We start from the raw sequence: 12,394 nt of genomic DNA, 5'->3' as shown, positions 1-12,394 counted from the left end.
AAAATAAAGAAAATAAGATAATGATTGAGAATAAGTAAAAGTTGGAGTGCCAATAGAAGTTTTTTTTTTTTTTTTTTCTCTTTTCTACATTTCTAGTGTTTGGGTTTAAGATTTTATATGAGCCTAATCATAATTGTAAACAATTATTGAAATTTTTTGAATGAGTGTTGTAATGTTGAGATTATAATTTGAGCCAAACTTTTGGGATGATTGAAGATTATGATTTAATCTTAAATTGGGATGTCATAAATATTTTAAAAAATTGGGGGTGCAATAAGTAATATTTGGGGTGCCAATAGTAGCTCTCCAAATTTGGTTAGATTTGGTTATGTTCACTCATGGGTCAAGTCTATGTTAAAAGTCTATTGGATATAAATATTTATAATTAAAATCAATAATAGCTTTCTGAATAATTTTTGAAATTTTTAGTACGTTTGGGTTTTGATACACATTATGGTAAATGTTTATAGTAAAAATCTAAAAAACAGTATAATTTGAGGGTGTAGTATGATGTTAGAGGACAAAAAATAGTAACAGGTTGAATAAAAAGATATTTTGATTTTTTTAATTTTCTTTTTCAAAAGTCAGGACGGTTCCCAAACACAATTTTAGAACAAAAGTACTTTACAAAGTTTGTCTCCTAAATGCATATCAGACCCCAAAGTACTTCTCTAGCTCTTTGACAGAATATTTCTGGCTCTGGTATCCACATAGGCCTTATAAATGTTTGCAATTTGTGGTCTACCAAGAGTCCGTTAGTTTTCCTCCAAAAATCTGTCATATTAAAGCTTTTCAACTATTATGATTTATTAAATCTTGTCCAACCTAACCTCGAACTCTTGTTGTAGAAAGAATAATGCTGAAGTGACCTCATGATTGGATCTTACATTGTACACCCTGATGTGAAATTGTATGGAAACCATAGATGCTTTTCTTGAGATATGAGTGAAAAAGGCATCTATGGTTCATATCTGCTTTCATGTAAAGATGTGCTATATGAGATCTAATCTAGAGATCACATCAGCATGACTCTTGTAGAAAACCTTAGATTAATATATCCAAAATTCCATTATTTTCTATTTCTCTAAAAGTTCTAAAGATCCTAAATTTACAAAGTAATCTCTTATGCTATGTTCGGATTGAGAGAAACGGAGGAAGACAAAAGAAAATAAATGAGTTTCTCTTCATTTCTCTTGTTTAGATTGTTAAGTGGGGTAGAGAAGATAAAAGAAAAAAATGTGAGTTTTCTTTCTCTCCAAAAGTGGAGAGATTTGGAGAGAAATCCTTTTAAAATATTTTATAATTCCAACTTTGTCGTTTGACCTCTTTTAAGATATTTTTAAATGAATAATGCTGAAGTGACCTCAAGCTAGAACCTCATTATCACACTTCTTAATGAGAAAGTGTACACGAACCATAAATGCTTTTCATCAAGATATAGGTGAAAAACATCAAGAAGTGCTATATGAGGTTCCAACTTGAGGTCACTCGAGCATGACTCTTTCAAAGTTCCAAAACTATCCCAATTTCTCTCTTGTCAATTCAAACATGAGAGAGAGAAACTATTCTCTTCTCTTCTTTCCACTTCTCACGATCCAAACATAGTGTTAAGAATGCCACATTTAACACGTGGTAGTAATAAATATGAAGATATTTAACGTTAGCTAACTTCCAGAGTACAGTAACCACACTTTTTCTTTAATGCCCAACGAATATTCCACGTGGCAGAAACGGATATGAAGTTAAGAAGTCTTATCCAACTTCTGGAGTGTAGGATCTACACTTTCTTTATAACGAAAGCCACACAAACCAATCCAAGCCGATAAGCGAAGCGACAGCCACTTTTATGTCTCACTTCGAATGGCTTCGGATAACGGAATTTCTCGCTTCGACAAAAACCCATTAATTAGACTTCTCCGAATCTCTGCTTCTCTCTGTCCCTCTCTCTAAACAACTCGATCATGGCGACTATAATCTCCAATCCAACAACCTCCTTTCGATCATCAATCCAATTCGCTCGTACAAAATCTTCGATTTACAATTTACAGACGAACAGTTTTTTGATTGGTTCTTCTTGTTCTGGTACTTCGAAGAAGATCTGGTTTCGGTCTCCAAATCAACGAAAAATAGGGTTTCGGAGTGGTGTCTCGTTGCGGAGATTTGTGATAAGCTGTGGTGTTACAGAGATTGATCAAACTCAGTTTTCTGAGACTGTTTTGAGTTCCGATCTTCCGGTTCTTGTCGAATTTGTCGCGAATTGGTGCGGTCCATGCAGGTTGATTTCTCCAGCAATCGAATGGGCTTCACAGGTATGAATCCTACCTCTCTCTCTATCTCTACTTGTCTATATGATTCTATATTTCTGTCTCTCCATGAATTTAATTTGATTTTCATGCTTTAAGGTTGAGAATTATGTTTCGAAAGAATCAAAACTCAGAAATATTAACTAATTATTGTCATCTTTATGAAAATACGTAGTAGCAAAGAGAACATAAATCTCACACAAAAAACACAAGGATTTACGTGGTTCGGCAGCGTGTCTACGTCACGGATTAGAACAAGAACAATCACTATTTTTTTTCAAGTTTTACAGCCCTAGAGATCTCTATTTAAAGAAACTTGGAGTAGAGAATGTTACGTGTCTGATGGGAATCTTGATGATCAAATAGAAAAAAGAAGAATAAAATTGATTAAGATAAGTGAATGATCTAATTCAAGGTAGATCGGACTTAACCACTAATTCGAGATGGTGAATCTCCAAATCCAAAAAGGTTAATACTCCATACAATCCTGGAGATTAAATAGGTAGTGTCCTCTCTCCCAAAATAACTATTACTCCCTATGAAATAGAATAACTCCCTCATAAACCTACCCACATAGAAATAGCTTCTACCCATTTTGCACATAAACACAATAAATAATGATCTTAGTCAACAAATGCACTAAAATTAAATTACTCCAATCCCCATATAATTTAGGTAGAAACCCCCAAAAATAGAAAATCCGTAAGAGAATATTGTACAATTTCCTTTTTTGTAACCCTAAAAAATTTGGGTCCCATCTCCCCCGCAACTCAATGTATCGCTAACCAAGTATAAGACATTTACATAACAATCTTGAGTGGGCATGCCCAAGGAGAACAGAGGGCTGGGCATAAGGGGCCTTAGATTAACTAATAGAGCGCTTTTAGGGAAATGATTTTGGAAATTCGGCGAGGAGAGGGGTAGGCTATGGAGGAAGGTCATTATGGTTAAGTGCGGGGAGAGGAAACTAGGCTGGTATAGTGGCCAGTCTAAAGACTCGTATGGGTGTAGTGTGTGGAAAGGGATTAAAAAAGTGAGCAAGTATTTTGAGAAAGGGATAAGGTTAAAAGCGGGTTTAGGGGACAGAATCAGATTTTGGGAAGATAGCTTGTACGGTACATCGCCTCTGGAATCTCAATTTCTGTCTTTGTACGTTGTTCAATTAAGAAGAACCGCTCTATCCGGCAATGTTTGATTCACAACGAGTCCATCCTTACTTGGGATTTGGGGTTCAGGAGAAACTTCAATGATTGGGAGCTAACTGAGGTGACATCTTTCCTTGATCTTTTGCATAGGTTTCATCTCAACGATAGCGAACAGGATAAGTGGGAATGGACAAAGGTTAAGGATTTGAGATTCTCGGTCAGGTCCTTCCATAAGTGGTTGACTCCTTTTGCAAAGCGATCCCTCTCAGGACCAATCATTTGGTCCACGTCAGTTCCTTCTAAAATCTCCTTTTTTATTTGGTTGGTTTCCCGTGGTAGAATTCTGACGATGGATAATTTAATTGTTCGGGGTTGAATCACACCCAATTGTTGTCCCCTTTGTTTAAGGGAAGGGGAATCTGTTAATCATATTTTAATTCATTGTTCTTTTTCTTACAATATTTGGTCATACTTTCTTAGTCCATTCCGTATTAATTGGGTCTTTCCTCGTAAGTTCTCCTCGTTGTTGGAAGAATGGACCAGCAATGCTTTCCACACCAGAAAACGGTTCTTGTGGGCTATGCTTCCCTCGGCTATTGCTTGGGGGGTTTGGAACGAGAGAAATAACAGGGTGTTCAATAGTAAGATTAGAAGCTCTCATGCAGGTTTCTTGGAGATCTTGGGATTTTTATACCTTTGGTCTAAACAGAACATAGAGTTCGCGGGGATTACTTTTGATGATTTTGTTTTTAGATGGAACTCTTTATGTAATCACTAATGCTGTACTTTCTTTTTCCTTGCTGCCCCTTGTGAGACTTTCTCGACCTCTTTGTAAATTCTTTTCCCTCTTTATCAATATATTATACTTATCATTTTTTTTAACAATCTTCAAATAATTATTGATTGAAACATCCAAGTTTCTGAACTAATTGAGGGATAAAGTGCATAATTAGGTGAACAGAAGTGATTTGTGCCTTTGCTACTAATAAATGAAACTTATTTTCAATAGGAAGTTCTCCATTATTAGATCCAGTATCGACCTTTCTTCTTGTCGGGACAATCAAGGCAACATTGCCTTTTTTACTAGAGTGGGTGCTCCGATGACCTCCCCTCCCCCCAAAGAATTGGTTAGTATTATATTTATAAACAATCGTATAAATCAGGATGGAGATCATTTGAGTTGATTTTAAAAAATTCAGGTTCCTTGTGTCAAATTAGGGCCGTTAGCATTGTTGGTTATTACGAGTTGGTGTTTCTTAGTTCCATGTCTTGTTGCCAAGTTGGTGGGCCGTTTCGTTAGCTTGCTAACGAAGATACAAGATCTTAGTATTACGTGGTTGGGTTCCCTTTAAGGGGAAATGCCACTTTACATCTTGATTCATGTTATGATGTTTGCCTGCATGTCGGCTCTTTGTTGTTTGTTAACGTACTTTGGAGTTTGAGAGATCTAGGTTACGAATTGAGATAACAGTAGAGTTCAATTAAAAAAAAATGGAAAAAGGTGGTGTTAGTCATATTAGCTTTGGATAGATCAATATCATAGGTAGACATAAGAGAGGGGAGAGAGCTCCTGTGTCAAATTTGAAGCTGAAAATCATGTGCTTGAATGCCGAGGACTAGAAAATAGGGATCAAAGGATGGTGGTCAAAAGCTTGATTGGGAAGTGGGGAGTCAGTTTTATATACTTCTGGAAATAAATTGGGGTTGATAGATGTTCTTACAATTGTAGAGTTATGTGATTCTGAGTTGATGAAGAGCTTTTCCTACAAAAATGGGTCAGTTGTGGGACAAAAAGGTAATTCAAGTGGAGGTTGTTATGCAATGGGGTTGATTGATGATCTGTGTAAGTGGATCTTTTTTAGGAATTTATGGGTCAAATTATGATGGACTTAGATGTTAATGTTGTGAAGAACTGAATGATATTGTTGGTTTGTAGGACCGGCTTTGTTGCATGGGAGTGATTTCATTAGATTCTCTTATGAAAAGAATTGGGGGGTGGAGGGTGTTTGGCAAAATAACTAGTGTATAAAGGATTTGATGAGTTTGTGAATACAATTTTTGTTAGTACAGGTAACAAAAGTTTGGGGTGATTCACCTTCGAGAGATCAGATTGTCTAAGGTTAGGATTCTACCCAAAGAGGCAAGCCATAAGAAGAAGGAAACCTTGGGTGGTATATGAGTGGACCAAATGATGGACGGTGAGAAAGAGACCTCACACGACGCAAGCAATATCTTCTTTGCTAGAAAGAGGTATCTTTGGATTATCCTTCCTCCAACCATTGCATGGGGTCTCTGGAGAAAGTGTAACAACAGAGTGTTCCAGAGTAAGGAGTGCTCACCTCATACGGTGATTTTGGAGATTTTGGGGTTACTCTTCTTTTGGTCAAAGATGAATAAGGACTTCGAGGGCGTGTGCTTTTAAGATTTTGTTTTCAATTGGGATACAATTTGTGACTCGTAACCCCCCTTCGGGCGTGTAACTTTATTTTTCTTTCTTTGTTTTTGGCTTGATCGTGTTTTTTTTTGTCTTGTTGTTTGGGGGCTATCTCAGCCACCTTTTCTCCTTTCTTTTCAATGGAAAATTTTACATTTATAAAAAAAAAATACAAATTTTGTTAGTTCTTCCACTTAAAGGAAGTAATGTTGCTTGGAAATCAACAATTAAGTTAGCTCTACCCTAATTGGATTGGATAGATTCTTGTATTGAATTCCTAGGATGAATTTTTTTTTGATAAATATAAAATTTTATTAAAAAAGAAAAAGAAAAAGAAAAAGAAAAGAAGGTTGAGATAGCCCCCAAACAGCAACAAGAAACAAAAAGAAAAGAAGAAAAGTAAAGAGAAAAAGACCCGTCCTAAGGAGGGCTACAAGTTACGAACAATATCCCAACAAAAAACAAAATCCTAGAAGCCCAATCCCTCAAAATCTTTACTCATCTTCGACTAACAAAAATGTATAATCACTGCTTGAGACGTACTCTCCTTACTTTGGAACACCCTGTAGTTACGTTCTTTCCAATAAGCCCAAGCAATGGTTGCAGGAAGGATAGTCCAAAGATGCCATGTTCTTCTAGAAAAGATTGAGGGAAAATTCAACCCACCTGGAAGCGAGACAAGGACCACCAAATATCATGGGAAAAGGAACAATGACTAAGGATGTGATTGACTGACTCCGCACTCCTTAAACAAAGAAAGGAATAGTTTGGGGTAATCCACCCCTGAGAAATCAAACTATCTATAGTGAGAATTCTTCCCAAGGAAGCAAGTCATAAAAAGAAGGATACCTTGGAAGGAACAATGGCGGACCAAATGATGGGAGCCAAGATAGATGATCCCTCAGTCGACGAAAGCAAGCATTTATAGAAAGATCTAGCAGAAAACATTTTATCCTTAGTCTTGATCCATTCTCACTTGTCTTGCTCATACTCTCTGAATTGGCATGAATTTAGGAGATCTAGGAGAGAAGTTACCTCATTGAACTCCCAATCATTGAAATTCCTCCTGAACCCCAGAGCCCAAGAATCTATGTTTCCGTCCTGAATCAGTCAATGCCTCATTGAGTTTTTTTTTTCAAGGAACAAACGTACAATGCTGGGAATTGGGTTGACAAAAACGAATTACTACACCAAATATCCTCCCAAAATCTAACCTTGTCCCCCACCCATACCTTGAATTTGATCCCCCTTTCAAACTTGTCGATGCCCTTCAAAATACCTTTTCATGTGCTACACACATAAGTTCCTCTGTCCTCCTACTATACCAACCAAACCTTTTCTCCCCATATTTGGCCTGAACCAACCTCCTCCACAAACTGTTTCTTTCTTCCCGAAATCTCCAAATCCATTTACCCAACATAGCTCTATTGTTAATCTTAATTCTCTAATCCCCAAGCCTCCGTTTTTCTTTGGAGTGCAAACCATCTTCCAATTCACCAAGTGATATTTTTTACCCCCATTTTTATCATTCCACAAGAAATTCCTCATTAGCCTTTCAAGCATGACCTCCACCGATTTTGGCAAAGAGAACAAGGAAAGGAAGTAGATCGGTATACTACATAAAGGACGTTATATATTGTACATATATAATAATGTATATATTTTACATATGATCAGTTTTGAGTTTCTAATAATATACATCATCATACTAAAGTAGTTCGTAATGCATTGAAAAATTTATTGCCTCAAAAAAGGAGTGGTTAGATTGGTTTCCTCCAGAATGTTCAGCTTTATTGTCTGAAGAAGCAAATTCCAGATCAGTGGTTGTTGGTTTTGAATTGCTTGAAATGGACTCACATGATTTTGTTATTTAGGCCACCTTTCTCTGATAAGCACTCATGGGCACATGGAAGTGCAATCCTTTTTCTTTCAATTTTATAGTAGGGTCCATAATCTTACATTATTGGTTTTCATATCCAATTGGATATATGTCGTGGATCTAATCTGTGTTAAAATATTTATTTTGTGATTTTGTGTTCAAGTGGGAATCTTTTTGCGATTTGTAATTTCAATCATGTGGAATACCGCTTCAAAGTCCATAGACCATAGTCACCAAATTCAGTGACTTAATCATGACTTTTTCGACAAGTCGCGACTTTTATGAAATTCGCAATTAAATTGGGAAAAATGGAAAAGAAAAAAAAAAGGTAACTGACCAGTACCAGATATGCACTCCGTAAGATGAGAAGATGACCTTGTTGAAGATGGTGGTGACCATTTTAATGATGAAGTGTCAGAGAATGAGGAATTGAGGATGACATTGAATTTGATGATTTTTTTATATTAGTTGAGGCATCATAATTTGAATTCATGGTGGTAATCTTTTTGTGGACCTGTGATTACTTTTTGTGGATTTGGTGATTTATTATTGTAGTTTAATATGAGATTTGATGATATACTATGGGAACACCACTTAGTAGGAACAACTACATAGTCTAATTCTAGCTTGAATTTTTTCCTTTTTTTCCCCATAATTTCCCTTGCCGACTAATTCTCAAACCTCGACTTGGTGACTGCTTTATGTTGTAAATATCTGAATCTGTTTGAAAATATCAGGAATATAAAGATAGGTTAAAGATAGTGAAGATCGATCATGACTCAAACCCACAACTGATTGAAGAATACAAGGTTTATGGGTTACCAGCTTTGATTCTCTTCAAGAATGGACAGGAAATCCCAGAAAGCAGGAGGGAAGGTGCAATAACAAAGGTGAAGCTGAAAGAATACATAGATTGTCTTTTGGAGTCTTTAGCAGTCGCATAGTATCCATCTTGTCTAATTGTAATGGGATTACTAAAGGCATGTTATAGTATCTGTATGTTGTTATTCCATTTTTTTTTCCCGAATTGTTTATTGTGATCTGTTAGCATGGAAATTTACCACGAAATTAGACGAGAGCTTGTTTAATAAATCCATTTTCGAACTGCTTTAGTCTACTCATCTTTTGTTCAATGTGATACTTCTTTTTTTTTTCTTTCTTTTTTTAAATTGTTGGGTGCGATCCATAACCCAAAGCTCCATTGCAATATGTCAATGAACTGCGATATGGATTGATGCACTAAAATGCTCTAATAAGATCTGAATCTCAATCGCCTTTATTATAGGACGAACTTGAACCATCTTTCCTAATGTTGTTCAATTTGCTTGCTCTTTGATGTTGTACGATTACAAAGGATGACGCTGATGCTTTTATTAAATGAAAAATACAAAATGATTAAAGAGTATCACCATTACTTTTTCTGCTGGGATAATTTTTTTTTCTTAAAAAAAAAAAAAAGAATTCCTTCAAAGCCCATAAACATGATTGAAATATTGATTCGAATGAAACTTAGAGGACCGATGTGGTTCTCTTCGTATTTTTTTTTAATGATCCTACATTACACCGATCAATTATTATAACTTCAAATTTCTTCTCAAGGCCACCCTGAGAAAGGATCCTGGATATGTTTCAAATTCCTTCCGTAGCAGTCAGGCATTGCTAGCTACCTCAATCCAACTACATCCAGGAATTTTCTTTACATCTGCACTCTCCATCAGTTCTCTCAGCTTCCCCACACCATCCCAATTACTTGAATCAGCAAACAAATTCGACAACAATACATAAGTAGAAGGGTCTTCTTTGTCATTCGCAATAGCATGTTCAGCCGCCCATTTCCCCGTCTCCAAGTCTCCATGCACCCGACAAGCACCGAGCAAGCTTTGCCACACTAGGACACCTGGTCGAAAAGGCATGCTTACGATTAAATCCTTAGCCTCTTTAATCTTCCCGGCTCGACCAAGTAGGTTTACCATGCATGCATAGTGATCTTCTCCAGGCGTGATGCCATGGTTACAGGTCATGGAAGAGAAATAATCCCAACCTTCTTCTATAAACCCCCCTTGGCTACACGCATATAGCACGCAAATGAATGTGATGTAATTTGGCTTGACACACTCTAGCCGCATTCTATCAAAAATCTCCAGAGCTTCTCTGGCACAACCGTTTTGTGCAAACCCCATTATCATTGTAGTCCATGAAACAACCGAACGATCCTTCATCAAACGAAAAACCACCGATGCATCATCCATGGATCCGGATTTTGCATACATGTCAAGCAAGGCATTATCGACACAAGCATCAACATCAATCCCTAACTTAACTCTCAAACTGTGGGCCTTCATACCTTCATCCAAGGAAGCCAAGCAAGCACACGCGTTAAGGGCAGTGGCGAGTGTGAATTTGTTCGGTTTCACACCCACCATCTTCATCTCTTCGATTATCTTTAAGGCTTTGCTCGGTTCTCCACATTGTAAACACCCAGATGCCATTTGAGTCCACGAGACCACATCTTTGCAAGGCATTTCATCGAATGCTTTCAAACCTTTGATCAAATTCCGATTCTTTAAATACATATCAACTAAAGAATTCCCAACGCAGATCTCATCTCCATGACCATACTTGACAAGCTGTGCATGAACCTGCAAGCCCATTTTAAGATCAGAAAGAGCCCCCAAACCCGTGAGAACAGTCGCAAATGTGAAGTTATCAGGCTTCACGCCTTCACGATTCATCCTACACCAAAACCCAGGAACTTCCGAGTAAGAATATTGCAAGTACCCCGCAATCATTGAATTCCACGACACAATATCTCTCTCCGAACACTTCTCAAAAGATTCTGTTGCTTCTACTAACTTCCCATGTCGGATCAAAGCGGTAAGAAATGCATTTGTCAAGAACACATTCGAATTGAAGCCAAACCGAACAATCCAAGCGTAAATTTGGTACATTTGCATCGAATTATCCAAGAGAGAGCAAGCGTTGAGTGCGCTTACGAGTGTAAATTCATTGGGCTTCACCCCAGATCGATGCATCGAACCAAAGAACGAAAGGGCTTCTTTGGGAGACCCATTTCGAACAAGGCCCGAAATGACGGCCGACCATGACACAACATTTCTTTCAGGCATTTCTTCAAACAGTTGTAGAACTTTAATAGTGTCTCCACATTTGGCATACATGTTAAGTAGATGATTGTGAAGGAAAAGAGAAGAAAGTAAGGATTCTTTAATGAATTTGGCATGAATTGCTCTGCCATGATCTAAGCTTGAAGTTTCTATGCATCTCTGCAACAAAAGTGGGTATTTTTCTTCCTCCAATGAAAGAGACATGAATTTACGAAAACCAGTTGAACGAAGCATTTGTTCGGATAGCTCATTTTACCGTTGGCATGACCGTTATGTTAGTTAACAAATGCTCTTCTTTTTAAATATTTTGTTTCATAAAGGAAGATAGATTATATTTGTTAGAATATATTACACGTGGTTTCTTCTAGTTTCTTTGCAAACAAAATGTGTTAGATACAAGCTCAACCCAAGCTCTAAGACCCTCAACCCAAGCTCAACTCAATCCAAGATTTGGACTCCTAAAATCGGGTTGAGCTCGGGTTAGCTTGATTTAGATAATTTTGTGTGGATTGGACTCATTGAACAATCCTATTCAAATAGAAAGATAAATCAATAAAAAATATGATTTTCCTTAGTTTTACGAATATATGTAAGGAGAGAACTAAAAAAATAGTTTTATAATTTATGTATAGCATTGGATTCGGGTTGAGTTGGGTTGTCTAAACCCTCAACTCAAGTTCAACTCAAATTGAAGTCGGTTTGCGATATTCTAGCCCAGGCTCAACTCATATTTTACATAGCTCAACCCAGACTTGCTCATCGAACTCAGCCTGCCCAGGTTGCAACCCTAGATGATATAGTCCTTAACCTTGGTATTCTACAAAAGACTAAGAAAATGATCAAAATGCCTTCTTTTAACTTCCAGTAAAAAATTTCACTTTTGATTTTTCTCTTTAAAATTTGTTTAGTTTATAAGGTAAAAAGTTTTCGTCCCTGTCGTCAACCTTAAGATTGAATCTCATTTAACCTTTGAACCTCAATAACAAGATAGGATTAAGTAGGAGATAATGGATCAAAGGTGAAGTTGAATTAGTTTGATGTGCGAACGTTACACGTGCCCTAGGACTAGTCCTTGGAACCCTGATTATAAAATATAAAAAAAAAGGTTGAATAAGTTAAAAAAAAAAAATTACCCTCTATAGATTTAAGAGCTTGGAGATAACTGCTATTAGAGAGAAAAATGAAGGGATTTCTTCCAAAGGATTAATGACAATGGCATTTAGGTCGTTGTTAATTTTTTGTTAGACTATTAGGTTATGTTGTATTTTATATTATGACGTAAATTGAGCACCAATTCATTATTTTGATGTAGTTAGGATTAGATGATGGAGTTATATAGTCATGCAATTGTGTAACTTCATTGACATCTTTATATATATGTGGGTTGGGATCCGTTGATTCCTAAGAATGACTCATGATAAAAACACATGATCACAACCCTTTAAACACAAATTCCAATGATAGCGATTTATGAGTATCTTAATAACACAAAACTTGGAGATACTTATCTT

General features: G+C 36.7%; 1 protein-coding gene and 1 pseudogene across 1 annotated transcript; one reads left to right on the top strand and one right to left on the bottom strand.

Annotated features, from left to right (window-relative positions):
- The first annotated feature begins 1,818 nt into the window (after positions 1 to 1,818).
- LOC147380908 (thioredoxin X, chloroplastic-like) lies at positions 1,819 to 8,882 on the top strand. Its single transcript, XM_086431085.1, has 2 exons — positions 1,819 to 2,309; positions 8,499 to 8,882. The coding sequence occupies exons 1-2, from the start codon at positions 1,962 to 1,964 to the stop codon at positions 8,703 to 8,705; spliced, it is 555 nt and encodes a 184-aa protein (XP_086287211.1). The 5' UTR covers positions 1,819 to 1,961; the 3' UTR covers positions 8,706 to 8,882.
- Positions 8,883 to 9,089: 207 nt separating this feature from the next.
- Positions 9,090 to 11,429, bottom strand: LOC147380907 (pentatricopeptide repeat-containing protein At4g33170 pseudogene; annotated as a pseudogene).
- Positions 11,430 to 12,394: the final 965 nt, after the last annotated feature.

The sequence above is a fragment of the Akebia trifoliata genome, unplaced genomic scaffold, assembly GCF_017979445.1.
Source record: "Akebia trifoliata isolate Shusen 1 unplaced genomic scaffold, ASM1797944v1 Contig00885, whole genome shotgun sequence".
In the NCBI taxonomy this organism is placed as follows: Eukaryota; Viridiplantae; Streptophyta; class Magnoliopsida; order Ranunculales; family Lardizabalaceae; genus Akebia; species Akebia trifoliata.
The sequence above is the reverse complement of the archived record's forward strand: the minus strand, read 5'-3'. Positions and strand labels throughout refer to the sequence as shown.

What these genes read in the sequence shown, in the direction of transcription:
- LOC147380908 (XM_086431085.1), top strand. Translation starts at nt 1,962, where the DNA reads ATGGCGACTATAATCTCCAATCCAACAACCTCCTTTCGATCATCAATC. An exon ending in CAATCGAATGGGCTTCACAG is followed by an intron (nt 2,310 to 8,498) that starts GTATGAATCCTA and finishes TGAAAATATCAG; the next exon opens with GAATATAAAGATAGGTTAAA.